The sequence below is a fragment of the Pimephales promelas genome, chromosome 1 (genome assembly GCF_988280905.1).
Source record: "Pimephales promelas chromosome 1, fPimPro1.hap1.1, whole genome shotgun sequence".
Taxonomy (NCBI): domain Eukaryota; kingdom Metazoa; phylum Chordata; class Actinopteri; order Cypriniformes; family Leuciscidae; genus Pimephales; species Pimephales promelas.
Window position 1 is genome coordinate 5,956,591 of NC_142769.1, and position 21,530 is coordinate 5,978,120.

General features: G+C 40.8%; 1 protein-coding gene across 7 annotated transcripts in view; it reads right to left on the minus strand.

Moving 5' to 3' along the window:
* Positions 1-2,192: 2,192 nt before the first annotated feature.
* zfhx3b (zinc finger homeobox 3b) overlaps positions 2,193-21,530 on the minus strand; it is a 280,084-nt gene continuing 260,746 nt past the window's right edge. For 6 of the 7 annotated variants that reach the window (XM_089119634.1, XM_039669717.2, XM_089119798.1 and 3 more), the window contains 5 exons: positions 20,027-20,163; positions 19,425-19,625; positions 14,425-14,548; positions 8,860-14,331; positions 2,193-8,753 (listed from right to left, as the gene is read on the minus strand). In XM_089119634.1, coding sequence (XP_088975760.1) covers positions 7,036-8,753; positions 8,860-14,331; positions 14,425-14,548; positions 19,425-19,625; positions 20,027-20,163 — 7,652 coding nt within the window. In that variant the 3' untranslated portion in view covers positions 2,193-7,035. The remainder of the gene's footprint in view (positions 8,754-8,859; positions 14,332-14,424; positions 14,549-19,424; positions 19,626-20,026; positions 20,164-21,530) is intronic. The other variant, XM_039669719.2, reaches the window with a different exon arrangement.

Here is a 21,530-nt window from a genome sequence, read left to right on the forward strand (position 1 = left end):
AATAAAGGTAGCTGAAGCTGTACTGTAAGCGCATTGGTTTCTTTCTTCTATTGAATTCAAAAGAAGATCTTAAAGAACCAGACAGTTAACAGCACCCATTGACTTCCGTAGTAAAAACAAAATACTATGGAAGTTGCAACTCTCAGGTTACCAACATTCTTTAAAATATCTTCTTTTGTGTTCAACAGAAAGAAACTCATTTTTGGGTGAACTACCCCTTTAAGGTGGGAAGGGGACGAGTATGCTTGAGCAATGTCAGCGGAAGATGGTTAGATAAGTGCTTATAGACCTTATGCACCAGAGAAACGTGGGCGCCCGTCATCTTTAGAATATTGTCTTTGAACTTCCGGTTTCGCGGTCGCTCTGTATATTTTTATGGCATCGGTGTCGAGGAGTAATTAGTTGGTGAAGTGGAATTACTTATTGTAGAGTTAACAAAAGTTATCACGAGCATTGTAATGTTTATCATAAGCATTATAAAGCAGATGTCTTAACAAATGTCGATCAGGAATTTTTTTACGAACAGTTCATTCATACCTATGCAAGATCGCTGTCAAAATACAGACCAGAAGTCAAAAGACAACGAGCGCAGCACGATGTGATGACGTCACTTTGTAGGACAACTCCGAAGCTATGAGGCGGATGAGTTCCCTCGATCGAAAAGGTATGCATTTTCCCCATAGACTTTTGGAAAATCGTAAAAATAAGATCTTTGTTTCACAAAGAGTTGTGACCCTTACACGTTTAGTCTATCAAGATAATCTTTACAAGTTAATCCAAAATGTACACATTTTGAAGCATATAATTTTTAAAAAACACAAGTATACACAATAAGGTTAAAAAAACACAAGCAGGTTATAACTGTGTGTTCTATGTCATAGATGAAAACGTGAAAATATTTAGAGGCTTTGTTCGCCACAGACCTTATTTCAGGCGATTTAGCAAAAACTTTAGCAAAAAGCTTTAGAGCGAGGGAACCGGGAGTGCTAAAATGCTAACTCACTTCCGCGTTTTTGCCTACAAAGTGACGTGATAACTTCGGCACATATTGGAACATGGTTCCCGAACTTACATCATATACTTAATTTACTTTTATTGCTGTGTTTACTTTATATGCTATTTATTATATGCATACTGTGCTTTATAATCTAAGGATGCATTTAGTGTTTGAGGATGCTTTGTATTTCTACACCATGAATTCACACTATAAAGCTTTTTCATTTACTGTTACATTTGTCACATCACAATTGTACAGTTTAGGTTTATCAAAATTTCAAAGTTTAGGCGAAATATTTTGAGTAAATGACCAAAAGGCTATCATCCCTGCTACATCAGATTCATATGAGCTGCGACTTGTTTTGAATAAAAGCACCTGCCAAATGAAGACATGTAATGGTTTGCGTCTGATTGCAACATGATACGCGAGTGTTTGTTTCTGCCAACATCCTGTCAAAAATACTGTGAAAAACCTTAGTTGAAAGCTGTAAAGAGAGCAGGATTTCATTAATGGACCTGAGCATCAGCATTGTGAAACACCCCTGCTGCTAGTAATCAGATCTTTTCCCCTCCAAATACTGTAAATCAAATAATCAAGACACATGCACACGAAATACAGACGTATTGTAATCGCCAGCAAACGCATACAGTACACAAAGGGCGTACACAAGGGAGCCCTCATCTGATCCTGCTCTGAACAAGGCTTTGAATTAGCATGGTACGTTGCATTTGATTCTCTACACGAGTCAAAACGAATCTACGAGATCTACGCATTTGATTGTAAGTCTTAATCAAGTTCAATTTGTCATAAACAGCCACTTCTAATTAGCTACATGTCTACATATCTCGCTTAATATATTTTAATTAATCTTGTTCATGAACGCTCCCTTAGAGGAATTTCAACGTGACTGCTCTTGCAGAGAATACTATACCAACAAGACAATGAACTACTGGGAATGTGTGTTAGGGGGCTGTCAAATCATGTGCATGTTGCATTAGATTAATTGCAATTAGGGTTAATTATGTTTTCAAAATCAGGCTCACGCCAGTGATCAGATGAACTATGCTTATTATGGGTTTTATTTGTGGTTTAATGGCAAAAAAATGTAATAAACAAACGCGACCTTTGGTTGCCTTCTCTCACTTCAATCACGGCAAAAAACGTGTCACACAATAAACGGGTCCCAGACGAGAGGGCGTATGCTCATACTTTTTAATGTATCACAATGAGCAAGAAACATACTTGATGAAATATTTTCAAAGGAGTATATTCAATTACCATCTACAATCAACTTAACTAGGACAACAAGGTTTTTGTGACAAAAGTTTCTCTTTAAAAGTCTGAAGTTCCATGTGGTTTATGTATGTTAGTCTCCATGTAATTTGGTACAGTTTGGAAATCTTCATCATATAATTACAGTAACAAAAAGCTAACAAGACTACAGTATAGAAAAGACATCAAGAACAACATTTTTGGTTTAACTTGCTCTTTTTGTACATTGCAAGGCTGTAAGTTCTACCCTCGGATGGGCTACCTGGAGCCACAGAGCCGTGCTTGTGAGGCTCGGAGGAGGAATAATTTGAGGAGAACGAAAGAGAAAAAAAAAAGGAAACACAAAAAGCATCAAAAAATGCTGTGGCACCAGGAGCCACTAAAGGAACAGGAAGCTCCAGAAGCAGTTCATCATTGAAACTGGAGCAAATGTTTTTTTTTTTGTTTTTTTTTTTGTTTGGTTGCTTGTTAGTTTGGTTATTAATTTTGGTTGCTTCGCTTTTTTTGTGTTTATCCGCTTCCTTGGGAATAACACCCAGGGAAATCCCCTCCCCTTGAACGGTAAAGTCATTCTTTATGGTTGGATGGAACCGGTCGAGACTCCAGTCACTGAAACGGGCAGGAGGAAATGAAACAGGTAGCAAAACCGTGAACTGGGAGACAACGTACGCGAGTGTTTTGAGTCCGTCCCGTTCAGAAGTGCAGAAAATGTCCAAGTAGATGCAGAGCCAGAGAGAGAAAAAGGAGATAAATTCCTCTCCGTGTCACATATGTCCACTGGTTGCAGAGTCCACTCCCGTCGGCATATATAGCGTCAGTTAAGTAATGACTTGATATCGGGGCGCGTCGGCCCCGGCTTTGGCTCCCGCGGCCAGTTTTCTCAGCCTTTCTCAGACATCTCTCAAGTTTCCCAGAGTTCGGTTCTCTTTATTTCCTTCTTTGTCGTTTTCAAAGAAAAGTGTTGATGTCTTCTTTAAATATATCTATATCTGTATACATGTTTATTTTTTCACAGTGGGCAAAAAGGATGACCTCTACAGCGAAACCTGTCGTTTTTCGTTCTCTCTTTGCAAAATGTCCACAAAAATCAAGTATCCCAATGAGAGTTGATGTATCTCAGTCACGTGTTGGATTAACCACAATAAATATACACTCATCCGGGGCACCAACTAAAGTTTTTCATGTTTTCGACTGCATTAAGCTTTGGCCACATTCATATAATCAATGAAGATAATAACTGCTCAGTGCTTCGGTATCCTCTTTCACCACATCACGCAATTATTGTGTTGACTTTTCAAACCCTTTACTGAAGATTCAGCTTTGCAGTTCAGTATGTTTTGGTGCGAAAAGAAAGTAGAAAATAGAATACAAAGTATAAAAACTCAGACTGATGCTGGCTCTTATGAAACACACACACGCACGCACACACACGCTCACGCTCGCACATACAAAGTCCATGCTGGCTGAAACAGTTGTGAGGAACTGTGCCCCACACGAGAGCCTATAAAAAACGAGAACACTTTGGAAGCAAGAGATACAACTGTGTCGAGACAAACAAATATAGGAACATCGTAACACCATAAAGTGGCCAGAGAATGATAGAAAACAAATAGATGAGATTTCAATTTAAAGCTGGCATCGTAACATTAATTTAGAAGTGGACGACAACAAAACTCAAAGGAAATAAAATATACAGTTATATGATATTATCTGAGACGATGAAAAGCATTCAAAAATAAAACTATACAATAGCAGACTTCTCAAAAATAATTATGAACAATATTATAGATAACATGGATTGAAAGGAGTGGATCAGCTTGCAGATCGAATGAATCCAATTTCAATAGCATGCACACCAAATAACACCAAATCAAATTGTTCTGCAAGACGTAATGCTCGTTGACACACCAGGACGAGTGTGGAAATATGTTGCTAAAGCCAAATGCGTTTGTGCCCCCCCAACCCCTAAAGCATCTTTTTCAAATTTTGCTAAATAAAACGAAAAGCGATTCCATTTACGAAAGGATGGGGGCCATTTCCATTGCAACGACTTGGAGTGAGGGACCTCTTTGGACACAATTTCTACCTTGTCACCATGCAAAAACAAGGGACACCTAAAAGCAAATCCTGCTTTCGCCAGTCCTACAATGCTTTGGAATGAAAATGCCCCTTACAGACATGCATGAAAATGGCTTTAAACCCTGCAGAAAACGAATTCGCCAAACAAACAGCCTTTCGTTCTGAGGCTAGTTATAAAAACACCAGATCAGCAAGATGTGTAAGTACCAGACAGGTCGCAGTGTGTGAATTTTTGGTAGGTAACCACTATAACTTGATCTAGTTCAAGTGAGTAAAGTCATTTAATGGCTGCAGGGAGTCTGTTCACTCTCAACATACAGTATGATGACACAACAGCTTACAGTCACCTTAAAAATGGGATAAAATAGAATTCTACTCAATTTGAATGAAAACGAAGCAGTCCTTGCTTAAGAAATTAAAACTCAGGTGTAGTATTTGGAATGCACTGTTATGTCTTACAAACATTATAGATCATTGGCTTTTAACATTGGTCTGTTCAAAAAAATGGAAAAACAAAATAATGTCCTTTGGAACACATATTCACAGTCTTCAAAGTTCCGTTTTTGCAACAAGAAGGAAAAAAAAAGAAGTTGCAGGGGCAGGGAAATGGTTTATTGTTTGTTTCTCTTTTTTTTTCTGTTCTTAAAGCTTAGCCAAAAAGCAAAAGGAGCATGCATCTAGGTATTCTTCCTTTCCAAATCTACATTAGCAGCAAAACATATGTCCTCAAAGACCAGACCTTATATATATACTCATTTTTTTGTTTCGTTTTTTACAAAAAGAAAACAAAAGCAAACAAAATGGATTTCATGTGTGACAGAAAAAACTTCAACAAAACATCTATCTTACAAACTGCAATGGCTCTGTAACGGTGCTACTCCACAATGCAAGGACAAGGGCCCTTTTTGATTTTTGGTTTTCTTAGTATTTGACGTAAAAAAGCCACCTGTCTGCTCGCAAAGAAGCAAAAACGGCAACTCTGATGCGTACTTCTTTATTTTAAAACTTTGTTTTCTTTCCTTAAAAACAGCAACAAATTCTCAAGTATAAAGAAGCCTCTTTTCTTATCTTTATGCACCAATGGTGAAAGTGTTAAGTCTTTGGATTTTCTTTTTGTTTTAAAGCGTGAGAATTATTATTATTATTATTATTATTCTTTTTTCATTTTCATATATGACAACAAAAAGTTGAAATTATCATAATGCCTATAGCAGACTGCAGCCACATTACATGGAAACAAGTATCTGCTTTGTAGTGCTAAAGGAGAGGCAGTTATCTCCAAATCTACAAAGGCAGGGGGTACAAAAAGAAAAAAAAAAAAAGAAAGGAGGAACAGATAACGACAAAAAGAGAGAAAGTCAGACAGTGGTAAGTGCACTAAGGTAACACAAATATAACTGAACAATTTTCGAAAACACACCCCAGATTTCTCTTCGGTTTTGGTCAATGCTGCACAAACCAAAGTTGAGAAACCCCTCATGACAAAGAGATTCAGCTGGGATAACAAAAAAAAAAAAAAAAAATAAGAAGCTGAGAATTGGACAGAAATAGAGTAGAGATCGTTTCCTGCTCCTTAATCTAGTCTATTGGAATGACCAAGACAACATCAAATGAAGCGCCTTAAAGTTGGACGATACAAAAGCTAAATGTACACAAATATTTTTCAAACTACCATACTGTTTAAATTCATTTCCAATGCAACAATCTACTGAACACCAAAAATGTATATATCTATCATAAATACAGAAAGTTTTTTTTTTTTCGTAAAAAAACAACAAAAACAAAACAAAAACATATTTTTCCCCCACCAAGTCTGCAATGCTTTTCGTGTCTGGGTAAAATGGGATTGGTAACTTTCCCATTAAAATAAAAACAAAATAAAACAAAAAAACTTGAATAATTAAGAAGGTTTAAAACCAGCAATTCAGCTACTCATTGAATGCCCAGAAACTTTTGTTGAGTTAGTATCATTTCTGAATACTTTCTGCCAATAAAAGACATACAAAAACAGAAATGTCTATCATTTGTTTGGAACAAAATGAATAAAATAATGACTTTTTTTGTAACACAAGAGAAGGTTGTGAGCTGTTGACCTGAGAATAAAATAGACATTACATTATTTTTCTTTTCTTTAGCAAGCCATTGGTATCTGAATGCTTAGATAGCAAGAAAACTGTAAGACTATTCTCCCATACAGTACATACTGGCTTTATGTGACTGTGCTATTAAGCGGAAATACTTATGCAGACGAGGGGCGGCTTGTTGACTCGTTGTTTGTAGACAGGGTTGTGGGGCCGTTCAAATAACTTTGAGGCAGTCCATTGCAATAAAGCATTCCACTAGCAATAACCGACTGTTAACTGCTGCGATCTCTATTCATTTATATATATATATATATATATACACTGCATATGTGCATATATCTATATATATTAAGAGTCGTAATAAACTAAAACCAGCATGTTGATATGGGAAAACAATCCACTAACATTAAAATTTTTGGTTACAAGCTTTGGAATTGCAGTTAGTCTTTACACATCTTTTTCTGAAATTGGTTGGTATACTTTAAACATATTTTAAACATTGCTGCTTTTTTCTTTTTTTCTTTTGTGTTTTCTTTTGTCTTCTGTTTTTTTTTTCTTTTTCTTTCCTTTTTTTTTTTAAATATTGTTCATCACTGAAAGCTTTTACAATCTGATGGAGTCCGATCCTACACTAGTGAGATTACTACTACAACTACTGCTGTCTTTGAGACAGCCAGGCTGTTGTGGCTCCTCCGCTGGCCTGCCCAGCCTGTCTGCTGACTTCTGACTGGTGTCAGAATCAGACTCGTCGGTAAAGACGTCTGTTGGTATCGAGGTCTGGACCCCTGAGGTGCTCAATGAACTTGAGGTAACCGTTGAAGGAGAGGAAACTGTAGGAAACGAAGACAATGCAGACGAAGGAGGATTGGGCTTCCCAGCTAAAGCTCTGGAGAAAGGGGTCTGGGGCCATGATTTGCCTGTAGCTGTCGTGTTGAGTGGGGTGGCTGTGAAGGAGGAGGAACTGCATGAAGACGCAGATGCTGATGAGGACGGCGTGGTGGCTGACGTTGTTGGCGGAGGGGATGGGGTGTTGTTTGAGTGAGTGGCAGACTGCGAGGTAGATGCGGTGTTAGGACTGGGGAAGCAGGCTGAAGAGTGAGGTAATAAATTAGTAGCGTGCTCTTTGGCATTTCTGGATCTCTTGATTGTTCTGTGTTTGTGCAAGGCTGAATCCAGGTGTTGACTGAGCGCTTTGTCCCCTTCTAGTGTGGTGTCACAGGCGAGGCAGTCGTAGAGGCCGCCCTCTGCTGCATTCCCACTGCTGGGGACCCGAAGCAACATCTCTTGCAGGTTTGCCACAGACTGACCGAAAAAACAAATTGACTTGAGGTGGCTGATAGCCGCTTCCTCCTTGCTGAAGACAGCTTGACACTTGCGGCACGCCAGCCGATACTGAACTTTGGGGATGATATATTTGTCGAGATGGAGGTCTGCACCTTTGCCATCCACTTCATGCTGCTCAGTGGCTAGGTTGTTGTGAATGGAAGAAGTAGAGGATTCAACAGAGGGAGTGCTCTTTTGGTCCTCTGTTTTTACTGGATCTTTGGCAGAGTCCTTACGGTCCACCGAGTTTTGTGAAGTTTGGCTTGCTTTGGGTTGCTGGATCTGCTGAAGCTGCCGCTGCTGCTGCTGGAGTGCCTCCTGCAGGCTCTGCTGATATTGCTGGTAATGCTGAAGCAAAGATCCGGGGGAGAGCCCCATCAGGGCCTGTGATAAAGCTGGGTTGTAGGGGAACAGACTTTCCATGCCATACATGGGCTGAAGATATCCACCTTGAAGGGCACCTGGTATCTGAGGGGCATAATACGGAGAGAATCCAGGCATAAAGTAGGGCAGAAACTGACTTGTTAGCAGAGCTGTTGGATCTGAAGCTAAAGCTGCTTGTAGAGCTTGAAGTTGGGCAGTATCGACCACATACTCCATGCCAGGTGTTGGCATCGAGGTGGCCGGAACAGCAGTGTCTGGTTTTTCTTTCTTGGCACTGGCAGCAGAAGTGGAGGGAGCGGGAGTAACCCCAGCTGAGGATGGTGTGGGGGGCTTCTCAGCCTTCTCCTTGGGTTTCTCTTTCTCCCTGGCCCTCTCAGGATCGCGGTCTTTTTGAGCTTCATGTCGAGGGCCTGACTGGGTCATCAAAGAGTTTGATGTGGATGTGGTGGTAGGGGTTGAGTGGGCAACAGATGTGCTGGCCTGAGCTGGGCTGGGCGAGGCCAATGAAGAGGAGGAAGGGGTCTTGTTGGGTAAACCAGATGTGGGGAGACTTGGTGAGGGTACACTGGCACCAGGCATGTTCAGGAGGTTTGGAGGTTTTGGAGGGGTTAAAGCTGCAGACATTGACACAGAAAAAAAAACATCACAGAGTTAGTGGTCAGTTTTATAGTTTTATTTCAAAAGTCTTACTCATACTAGAGAGTAAATGTGATGACATACCTGAGTTAGATGAGTTAAAGCCTGGTATGGAGGGACCACCAACACCTGGCAGGAGAACAGGGGGGATCCCCTGTAGATTCGGGTAACCTGACTGAAGGTTCAAGGCTTGCAAGGCAGTTGTGTCAAACATCCCTTGTTGCTGCATGGCTTGTTGTTGTGCTAGTCCCAGGACCTCATTTGCTTTCTTGATACGATCCATCTCCTGCTGCGCCATCAGCTGACGAACTGTTGCTGGATCAAAGTACTCTTTCTCTTTGTCAAGCTGGCTTCCAATGGTATCCTTTACTTTGGATATGTGTTGCTGGGAAAAGATGTGGTCTCGCACTGAGAGACGAGCACTGTATTTAACACCACACAAAGAGCATTCCGTCTTAGGTCCCTCGTAAGAAGTCTGGTTGATACCAAAGTGCTTTGCCATGCTGAGCTTAGCCTTCTTTTCCTTAGCACGAGCATTTTGAAACCAGACCTGAACAACTCTCTTTGGAAGTCCAATGTCATTTCCAAGTACCTCACACTCCAGCATGGTGGGAGTCCTATAATCATTAAAGCAGGATTTGAGCAGCTTTAGCTGAAGATTAGTCATCTGTGTTCGGAAGCGCTTTTGACCAGGTCTGTCTCCACTATCAATGCTTCTGCTTCCAGAGGCTCCTGGACTTGGTGAACAAGGGTCAGCCAGACTAGATGTTTCACTGTAGTCTATAATGTTTTCATTTTCAAAGTCTTTTGTGTAGTAGCTTGTTGCAGGGCTCACCAGTCCTGAGGACATCTGTTCATCATTCTCAATTGAGGGGACTGCACCCCCAGGCTTTGAGAGGTAATCTCCACTGTTATGGCTGTGCTTTGCATCAGCGCTGTCATTGTCAATGTTTGCCTCATCCCCTGTGGTAGTGTCAGTGATGGCTGTATTCACTGAGGAACAATCATCATTATCAAGTTTATTTTGATCAAAGTTTGTGTTTACTGAGGAAATGGTTGGGCTTTCAAAGTCCTCTACTCCTTCAACCTTGATAGATGTTGGGCTCAGGAGACCCCTTGGGGACAAGTCCATGCTTTTGCTCACAGGCGACAGAGATGAACATTGCGCATCATTGTGAGACTGGGCAAGATGGGCATAGCTGGAGATATCCAGAGGATCCATCTTCAACTGCATGGCTTCCTGTTCCGGTAGCAAACCAGAAAGAGCTAGGTTGTAACCAGCACGTTTAGCCTCATGCCAGTGGCGTGAACGGATATGGGCCTCGAGGGCAGTTTTAGCTTTGAATAGGGCTCGACAAAATGGGCAACGTCGGTGGGCTTGAGCTGGCCCAACAGCCCGAAACTGCCCTTTTCTTTCTCTAGCTCTTGTGTTTTGGAACCATACCTGTACCACCCGTTTTTTAAGGCCCACTTCGTGAGCAATGTGGTCCAGCATTTTACGGGTAGGATTGGAATCAAGCAAATATTTCTGGTACAGAACCTCTAGTTGCTCTGGTGTAATAGTGGTTCGGAGGCGCTTGTCTCGTTGTGGCTCCTCTCCACTATTTATGCTATCGCTTTCTCCTGGACTAGTCCCTGCTTTCTCCTCCAACTTCCTCTTCAAGGAGTTCATAGTGGATGTAGGCGTTGATGGGGAGGTGGCAGAGTTGCTGGACATCTGGGGTATTGCGCCTGCAAGGAGCTGGCTAGCAAGCAGGGGATTGCTAGGATCAAATAACATGAAGGACATGTCCATTGGGCGATCCAAAAATTGAGGATGAATGAACTGATTCTGGACACTCAGGAAATGAAGTTGCTGGTGTTCTTGCCAGTGTTCAAATGAAGGGAAGGCAAGTTTGCACTGCTCACACTGGTACGGGATCATTTGCTGGGCCAACTGCTGCTGTGAGGCAGATGCTAAATGAGAGTTAAGGGCCATGTGGGAACTCTGGGAGGTCTGACTGGTATGCGAAACGGAGGGACAACTATGCTGTTGCTGCTGGGAGAGGGACGGTGAAGAAAGCTTTGAACTCTTTGGGACTGCATGGATCTTTTCCTCTCTATGCGGTCTCTGCTGTGGGGTCTCAGATTGATGACTGGTTTCCTGTTTCAAAGTGGTCTGCTCTCTTTGACCCAGTGATGCTTCTGCAGAGTGTTTTGATTTTTCATCAAATGAGTTTGATGTGTTAGCTGGTTTCGGCTCCTCCTTTTCAGATGATGTGATGTGAGAGAATGAAGAGGATGAAGGAGGAAGAGGGCAGAGGCTTGAGGAGGAGGGCATTGGTGTTTGACCTGATGACCCAGATGGAGTATAGTATTCATGGGAGAGATCCATAGAGTCCTCATTTAGGCTGTCATACTGCCCGTCTTCCTCCTCGTCTTTGTAACAGAGCTTCTTTTGGTGTTTAATAAGGTCAAATATGCGCTGGAACACCAGGCTGCACTTCTTGCACTGATAGTTTAAATTGGTTGTCCGAATGTATCGGTCATTGGATAACTCGCGTCGGTCACCTTCTTTACCTCCATCTCCCTGGTTCTCATAATTTTTACGGGCTTTTTGTCTGGCATTTTGGAACCACACAACAATGACTCGAGTTGGAAGGCCGAGAAGATTGGACAACTGCTCAAATTCATCATCTTTAGGATAAGCATTAGCATCAAAGAAATCTTGCAGTACCCTCAGCTGGTAGTCTGTGAACCTTGTCCTTGAGGACCTCTTATTTCCATATGATTCATGTTTTTGAGGCTCAGGGGAAGGTGGCCTTGAATCGATTTTGGTATCTTCAAGAGTTGTAATTGGAGGGTTGTTAAAGTTATAAGGTGAGTCTTTGTTGCGTTGTCGCTCTTTGAAGAGTGTGTTACGGAACCAGTGCTTGATGACTTTCTGTGGAAGTCCTGATTTATCCGCCATTTCCTTAATTTGTTCCTCATTGGGAGAATTGTTGATATCGAAATATTGGCGTAGCACCCTTAGCTGGTCATCTGTGATACGGGTGCGGGGTCTCTTATTCTGTTGCTGCAACATGGCAGGGGTAAGTTGCTGTTGGTAGAGCTGGGCCAGATCAGTGGCCAGACTAGGCTCCACTGCTGGCATTTGGGAAGGAATCTGAGAAGGTAATGACTGGAGTGACATAGGCTGCATCATAAGGGGAGAGAAAAGAGGGAGATCCATTGGCATTTGAATTTGGGCCATTGTAACCGAAGGCTGAGGGGTTGGAGCTGTTGGTGTTGTCAGAGTAGGAGTAGAAACAGGTACATTTGGTGTTGGCGCCCTCTGGGGAGGAGGAGGTGGGGGTGGGGGTGGAGGCGGAGGAGGAGGCTGAGCAGCTTCGGGTGTCTGAGGTCTCAATGGGTACAGCTTGTCATATTGTTCCCTGTACTCTTTGGCAAATCTTTCTAGGAATCTGAATGGAAAGAAAGCCTGGTGGATATGCTCCTGGTGACTCTTGAGAATCAATATGTTGGAAAAGAGCTTACCGCAAGACTCACACTCCAGCTTCTCTAATCCTTCAATAGGGTCAACCACTCTTGTGATACCAGCTGGCCCAGTGCATCCTGACAGAGATCCTGTTGGCTTTCTTTGTGCTTTTTGCTTGTTCTCATTGTACTGAATTACTAACTCAAATCCAAAATTCTCCAATAGGGCTTTGGTGGCATTCCCTCGGGCATCTGAGGCAATCCTTGGAGGAGGAAATCCAGATTCATGGTTTACATTTACTACAGCTTGATGAGCATCTTTCTTTTCTTTGGACTTGTCTGACACATCTTTCGGAATGTGATCCTCTGTTTTATCACTGATTTCTTTATCTTTTGGCAGCTCTCTTTCTTTCTCACTGTGAGGTGATGGCTTTGGCTTTTTGTCTGCAGGGTGAGAAAGGGCACTCTGTTGAAGTAAAGCCATTTGACTCGATCCTTGGGAATGGGTATGAGCTTGGTGCTGTTGCTGAAGGTGGTGGTGCATAAGCTGTTGTTGTAAGCAGCTCTGCTGGGCCTGTTGGACAGAGTTTTTCTGTTCTTCCAACAGTGAAGCAGTAGATCCACTCAAGTTCAGTGAAGAGCTACTCAGGTTCATCTCTGGATTCAGTTGAAATTCTGCCCCAGGAATGTAAAAAGGAAAAAGCAGCTGCTGTTGCTGAAGAGGGAGAAGAGCATCTGTTGTCATGGGAAAGTGCTGGAGAAGAGGGTTAAAAAGATGGGACTGAAGTAGGGCAGCTTGCTGGAGCTCTTGTTGGAGATGGGCCTGTGCCTGTGCTTGAGCCTGGGCCAACTGCTGCTGCTGTTGCTGAAACTGTTGATGGTGACTCCTTGAGGAGAGTATATCTGCAAATTTCTTCTTTTTCACTTCATGATTCTCTGAAGGGGAGGAGTGACAAGCTGAATTACCCAAGTTCTCAACATTGTGAGAATGACTTGATAGATGATTTCCTCCCATGGTGCTCTGTGTTGTTTGAGGTCCTGCTGGGGAGCTGCTGCTGTTGCTGCAACTGGTAGTTGAGTTAGTGGCTGGAATAGGGCTTGGGGTTGAAGTGCTATTGGAAGTGCTTCCGCTTGGGCCACTACTGCTAACAGCACTAGAACTGCCGCCAGCTGCTTCAAGCTTTGCTGCTCTGGCCTTGGTTTGATGAAGAACAGATCGCATGTGAATCTCCAGTGTAGAGCTCTGGCTGTATGCTACATTGCAAGTGCTGCACTTGAAGGGTTTATTATCAGGGCTGCTGGTGGGCTCTGGCTGTCCAGTGGTGGATTCCTGTAGGGCCCTTTTGACTTTGTGCAAGTGAGACACAGAGTTGTAGTGTACGAGAAGGATGTTCTTTTGAGTAAATGACTCTTTACAGACTGTACACTTGAAAGGACGGGATGGATCTAGAAACTTCTCCATAGTAAAGTTGGGGCCTTTCCTAAACGGCAGGGCACGTTTGGGTTCAGATCCAGAATCCTCTAGCAAAGATCCGGAGTCACTACCAGTTGGGCTTTGCTTTTCCTCAGGGTCACTTTCGTCTCCCTCTTTCTCGTCATCAAGAATACCTCCCTGGTCCTCTCCAAGTGAGGGATCGCCCATAATCATTAAGTCTCCATTCATCAGTAAACCTCCATAGAGCTGCTGGATGTCAGCTTCACTCAACTCCAGGTGACTGGTCTCCAGATGCTTCTTAAGTGCCTGTAGAGTCCTAAAGCTGCGCTGGCATAAACAACACATTGTGGCTGCTCTGATTACATGGTATTGGGAATGCAGCTGAAGTTTCTCTATTGTCTTGAAGGCCAAACTGCACTGGTTGCAGCGATATTTATAGACGTGACGATCAGAGACAGGCAGTTGGGGCCTTTTATTGTGGACCTCATTGAAGTGCATCTGAAGGGCATTGGATGATTTAAAGACTTTGTTGCAGCCCTTTTTCCAACAAAGGAAACCAGCGGAATCGTCCCTTGAAGGCTGTTGTTCCTCAAGGGGAGACTTGCGAGCTTCAGTGGTGTCTAAAGCCAGACAAACTGCTTTTTCTTGCTCCGCATCTGCCACCTCTGCAATCAAAAATAACAAACATTACAATTCTGATAACACATACATATGAACATGTTTTAAAACGTGTTTTCTCAATTGCACAACATTCTAACCTGTTTGTTTCTTAGTGTCATCAGAGTTCGAGTTGGCGATGGATGGAGGTGCGCTTTGAGCATCTTTCTCTGGTCCAGGGACTGGCATGAACATGCTTGCTGGCAGTACTTCTGATGCTGCCACCTGGAAAAATAAAACATAGTATTTGTCACATTAATTATATGCCTTAAACTATAAAAGCACAAAAGACTATGCATTTCATATACTAGTGTATCATATTCAGTCATTTCTTTATTGTAAAAAGAAAAAGATAAACTGTCAGTGGTACAGGTGAAAAATGTGCTATAAACATAATTTGATAAGATAATCATCTTATTTGAACTGGTCACAAATACATTTAAAGTCCCCATCTTTCTCACAAGTGACTTAATTTGCCATCCATGGAATTGGCACTTTGATCGCTGATGGCGTCTCGTCATACTCTGCGATAGTTCTCCTGCTGCAGCCAATTAGTGTGATGGGCTCAGTGGTCTACCTTGGCCAGTTGGAAAGCTTATTAGAGAGCCTAATTAAATAAGTCTTCCACCTCATAAAATGTGCTTTTCATTCCAATATGAAAGCATTTTGCAATGTTGAAATGCCGTCATTCGGTCTGGAATTCTGGGTAATACAACAACTGTCAATTTCTGGATAATGATCAGCACAGTGCTCATTAATGTGTTTTTTCAGCAACCATATTATAATATAAACAATTATGCAAATTAATAATCGAAACAAAGTCATTAATACAAAAATTTAGATAAATTAAAACGCAGGTAGATGGTAAACAGCCTATTTTTCAGTCAATTTAATTAGAAATTTTTAAGTAGTAAAGCATATTGTTGTGATAAAGGTGCACCAAGGTTTACTGAGCACTTCAAAGGTTGAAGTTAATCAAGTGTGAATGACAGCAACCTCCCCTCTATCTTTTAAGTGCACACGATTCTCCATGCATGGCTCTCACGCTCCCGTTATCTCTCTCTTTCTCAGAATAATAATAAAAACAGATTCATTAACAGGCTCCCATTTAACAGTAATCACTGATTGAGATTGGAAAAGGTTGGGAGATGAGCCACTGTGTGCCTCACCTTCCTTCAATTAACTTCCCAAACTGAACAATCAGCCTCACTCATCATGCATTTCAATACCCCAATCTCACCAATACATCCCCCTTCTCTAGTGCTGTCTCTCTCTCTCTATGTATATTTTTTTCATCCCCTGTTTGTGCCCTTTTTCCTCCCCAAGAGACAACCAATTCTATTTTGCTCACATCAAACAATGGCTTCATGTCTGTGGGAGTTTTGCACTGCATTGAAAATAGTATTTGTTCCACAACAAAAACCAAATCGTATATGAACATACAGTAACCATCTTGATACATCATGATATTAGTTAAGTTAATGGGGTCACCAAAAAAAAAATTAATTACCTGTAAGAGATCTAGGCAAACATTGTATCATTACAAGGCTGTTTTATTGGTCTTCTGAGATCTGAAGCTGTTTTATAGAGGATTTAAAACCTAATCACATTCCAAGTCAGCCAGCAGCTTTAACTAAGTGCCATCAAAGTCCCACACAACCTAAAATCTTTGAGTCTGAAACTCTGAGAGAGCAGTTCATAACCATCTGGTTACTGCAATCAAAATCACACTGGGAAAAATGTAGCATTTTTTATTTTTTTTTCTGCTTTCTAGTTTTGTCCCTAACCCACTCTCCTCCTAAATGAACGTGTTAAGTGATTGTGACCAGTATGGAGAATTCCAGAAACAAAACATGCCTGTGATTAACATTACAAAGTGGACTGTTTCTAGACAACTGCATCATTAGGCAAAGAGCGCCGAGTGCTGAGAGTATCCCAAGGTCACTTTTAATTTGGACCGTCTAATTGGCAAACATAGTTCCAAATGGCTATCATCTAGCCAGACTCAGAATTAATGAAGCACAATTATTTTCATTACCCCTATCTTAGACAGACAGAACATTAGAAATAGAGTGAGGGAACAAGGGAGGGAGAGCGAGAGAATAGGAAGGAGGATGTAGGGTGAGTGAGAGTGCATCTTTATGCAAGAACTAAAAGTCACCTGATTCAGAATTCATTAAGCTTGTCTGCCTGACATGAGCAACAGGATAGAGTACCTCTCTCCATCTCTCGTTACTTGTAAAAAGGTGCTGGTTTTAATGTGCATTGTATTAGCTGTGTTAGTTTCTATCACGCACCGCACTTGTACATCGCTCAGTGCATTATTACCTCCATAAAAGAAAAAATATTGCCATCTGGCCTCTACTAATGCGTTCACCATTCGCTTTCGGGCTGGGGGAGTGGAGTTGCCTTCACAGAATTTAGAGTGATTGGCCAAGCAAGCAATTCAAACTCCACAGGCAAACTTACACGTAATTATTTCACTGCTAAAATTTGGTGGGGGGACCCCATGAAAGCAGGGTAGTCTCAGTAGAAGCTGAAATGGAATAAGGTGAGTATTCTCTGAGGAACCGGGCAGAGTAGGCTGCTGGAGGCCTGAGCGCTCTGGGACCAGAGAGGTGGAAATAACGTAAAGGGATGATGTAAGTATTACTGCTTATAGAGAGTGCTTGGAATACAAATGACCTTGGTAATCAGAAGAGGCTTTTATAATTTTTCCACTAAACCGAGAACATTTCATCTAAGAATTACAACATTTATCTACTTTTTACAAACCAAGAGTTTCTTCTAGTCAGCACTGAAATTAAATGGAGAGTCTATGGTTCACACAGATGGTGTACGCTTTACCTTGACAAGACCCTAGTAATCTTAGTAGAGTTTCAGAGATGTCAACATTGTCACAAAATGTCCCAACATCTGCCTGTGATGAATAGTGAGATATTTCAGTACATTTCTGTGCTAACAGAAACATAACTGGGATCTCCCATTAAAGGAGTAGTTCACTTTAAAAAAAAAGCTTTTGCTGATAATTTACTCACACCCATGTCATCCGAGATGTCCATGTCTTTCTTTCTTCAGTCGAAAAGAAATTAAGGTTTTTGATGAAAAAATTCCAGGATTTTCTCCATATAATGGACTTCATTGGGAACCAAACGGTTCAAGGTCCAAATGAGAGTTTCAGTGCAGCTTCAAAGGGCTTTAAACGACACCAGACGATGAATAAGGGTCTTATCTAGCGAAACAAAACGTTTTATGAGCACAAATGCTCGCCTTGCTCTGTTCTGTGATGCGCGTTCGTGATTCTCCTGTTTGAACTCGTTTATCAAAATGAACGAATCTTTTTTCGAGTCATTTTTGAAATGACCGATGGTTTCGCTAGATAAGACCCTTATTCATCGTCTGGTGTCGTTTTAAAGCCCTTTTGAAGCTGCACTGAAACTCTCATATGGACCTTGAAACATTTGGTTCCCAATGAAGTCCATTATATGGAGAAAATCCTGGAATGTTTTCATCAAAAACCTTAATTTCTTTTCGACTGAAGAAAGAAAGATTCCCTTGGTATCCCTAAGTCCCCTTAGGTATGAACGAGCCAAAAAAAAAAAAAAAAAAAAAAAAACTTCTAGGACAATAACCTTCATGCTAATCCCTGCTAGCATAATAAAACATGCAAATTATCTTGGCCATAATCAGTGCTACACCCAGCCATGTTCCTGCTTTCGACTCGTTTTGAATATACAGGATTACCAGAGGGCATATGACAATGATTTGTTTCTTTTGCCATTTTAAATAAGCCTTAAAATGTCATCAATTAAATAAAAGGAAACAACCTTCGGTCCACAAAGGCAATGTGAGTAAGAAACTGTGAGTCATCTGTGAGGTTAATGCCTGACATGATCACTACTGAACATGGTAGTGTGTAAAAGCATATGGCCTTCTCGCCACACAATAGAAGGGTCTTGAGACCTTCACTCTCATCTCATATTAAAAACAAAAGACTGCTGAGAGAAATGAACTGTTATGAATAGATATCTATCCGCTAGAAAGCTAGAAAGTAGGGCTGGGTAATAAATATCGATTTCTCGATATTAATCGATTCTCATTTTTACGAACCGATATCGGTTCTTAAATCTCAAGAATCGATTAGTCATCCTGTTTCATTTGAACGAATGGAACATTGTATCGCGGCTGCGCACATCCAAAAAATCACAATAATCTTTGTCCTTTGTTACTATTGATATGAAACAAAGTCTCAATTTTCAAATTACGTCCATTTTCTTTACATTCGAAAACATAAATAACGTTTTGGCGCTGTGGCGTGAGATCGCTCTGGCGCAGCTCAAGAGAAGCAACAGCGCTGATCTCTCTTCCGGCTTAATAATACCAGTTACAGTGCGAAATAAACATGAATGAAAGTGAGTTAAAAGATAAAGTACAACTTATCGAAATCCGTATCATGTCACATTGATTCGCTCAATCAGCGTTTCAACCGTGGAAAGACGTCAGTTAAACAGCTTGTAATCAATGTCATGTATCGTCATATTTACCTCAGAAAACCCACATAAACTCGTTAGTCAGCTAGAAAAAATAACTTTAGAGAGGAGCATTTTGCTAAATATATACGCCATATTACACATGCATTATAGTCTTAATGTTCTTCAATATTTAATGCATATTTGCACAAATCTGGCAAGTTTTTATGACAGCCACCATTTAAATGTTTATTTGTCATATAATCGTCTTATTATAAAAATAAATAAAAGTGTAATTTAAGTGTTTGTATAGCTACATTAATTATTACCTTCATATTAGGCTAATGAAGCTACAACTAGGCTCCCATAGTTTAAAGCATTGGTTAAGAGATTTGATTTCCTTGAGAAAATTTGCCATTTATTGTAACTGATATCCAAAACAATCAATATTGAATTGAATCGTAATCGAAATTGAATCGAATTGCAAGCTTGTGACTCAAAATCGAATCGAATTGTGAAATTTGCTCTCAATACCCAGCCCTACTAGAAAGGTGCTTTTGACCAGGGAGGAAAGCTTGGTTGAATGTCTTGGAAACAAATGTAAGTGGTAACTAAATTATGGAGTAACTTACAGTGGCAATTAGTTTTTCGACGCAGTCTGGTGCCACGCTGTGGAGGTGGGTAAGATGGAACTGCAGGTGGACCTTGTTGTTGAGCATGTCCTGGCACAACGGGCAGCGGAACATGGGCTGCACCGAGTGCTGCGTCATCACGTGCATTCTGAGCCGGTTCAGATCCGTGTTGCTGAACTTGCAGTAGGGGCACTGGTACATCTGTGCAAAGACAGAATATTATTTTCTTGAGAAAAGTGGTCAAATCAAGGGCAGAGCCCTTGCATGCAGAGAGCAGAGAGGCAGACACTTCAAAGAGCTCTCATCTGTCAAATATCATATTGATTTTTCACCTTTTGCACAATTAGCACTGCAAGAGCAGCAGAAAAGATGGAGAAATATAATATTTTTAGAAAAAAAAGGCATGCATAATTTAAAAAGGCCAGCTACATTCTACTACTCTTTATTGAAAAGGGCTGAAAACAACATCCTTAGATATTTTGTTAATTAATGGGTACAGTTAATGAGACCTACATGCCTGGGGATTGGATTAGGTCTTTCCGAATCTACCTCACAGAGAGAATTCGAAATGTTTCATAAAGGGTGTAGATTTTCCTCCATACCTGCTCTCCACTGCTCTTCTCAGCGGTCCTGGGTCGTTTCGACGAGAGAGGGCTTTCCGCTGCCTCGGATCTCGAAGAAGGCCGCTTGGAGGGGACCGGGGAATCCGTCTGATCCCTCTCCGATTGATTGGATGCTGCTATGGACACACAAAAAGATGCATACTTGTCAAAACACAGCACCCATTTGGCAGTCAGGGCATGCGATCAATCAATAATTCAGGTTTTACAAAAACGAAATGCAGTAAAACAGTTTTGTGCAGTATGACGATGCTGTATTGTACAATGAAAACATTGTACCACAGTAGACAACTATGTTGAGCTTATCAAAGCAGATTGGTAAGATTGTGGTTCAAATCCATCACCATTTAATATGCTTTCATCTCTTCACTTACAATGTCAATGAAAAAGGATGTATATGCAGTGATATATATATATATATATATATATATATATATATATATATATATATATATATATAGGCATTGAATGGGAATCAGCCAGGCCGGTGGATTGCTAAGGCAGGCTGCTCCCCCTCCAAACCAATGTAGTCTTTTAACCGCTCCTCCCATGGCACTTAGAAAAGGCAGTGTGCAATGCTTTGACGGCTTGTCTCTCCCTATGTTGGATGTTTAGGACATCAGACACCGGCACAGACATCTAATCAAAACATTAGTTTGCCACGGTGAGCAGCTTTAGGATGCATGCTCTCTCAGATGAAGCCATTTGAAGTGTGGCTTCAGCGAAGGGATTCGCCCAACTTGAAAAGAGTCAAATATACCACAGGCAGCTTCAAAATGGATCAAGAAGAAAGAGTTTTGTTCTGGTTCCTATTTCGATTCTTATTCCTTGTTTATTTCCCATTTTCATTGGAATTCAAAATTACTTTCAATAGTTGTTTTGGTTTTCAGCAAATCTTATAGTTTAAAGTTTCACATTTTTCTTTCGTTTTTAAAGAAAAGACTCGGCCAAATACGTTAGTCAAAAGCTAAAATCGAATTTATCACTATTGGCATGGCTCACTTATTTCTGAAAAAAACGAACAAACAAAAAAATCCAAAAGACATGAAAATATTTCCCATTCAAGTATGTTAACGCCAAGGCTGTCAAACGATTAATCGCGATGAATCGCATCCAAAATAAAAGTTTGTGTTTACATAATATATGTGGGTGCCCTGTGTATAATTATTTTGTGTATATATATATATATATATATATATATATATATATATATAAAAATACACACATATGCATGTATATTTAAGAAAAAAAATATTATTTATATAAAATATTTATATTTATATATAACATAAATGATATATAAATATATATATACATGAAATATTTCTTAAATATATACAAGGCATGTGTGTATTTATATATCTATAAAATAATTTTACACAGTGCACCTACATATATTATGTAAACACAAACTTTTATTTTGGATGCGATTAATCGTTTGACAGCCCTAATTTTTACGCAAGCTCAATTTCACAAGTTGTTGTCA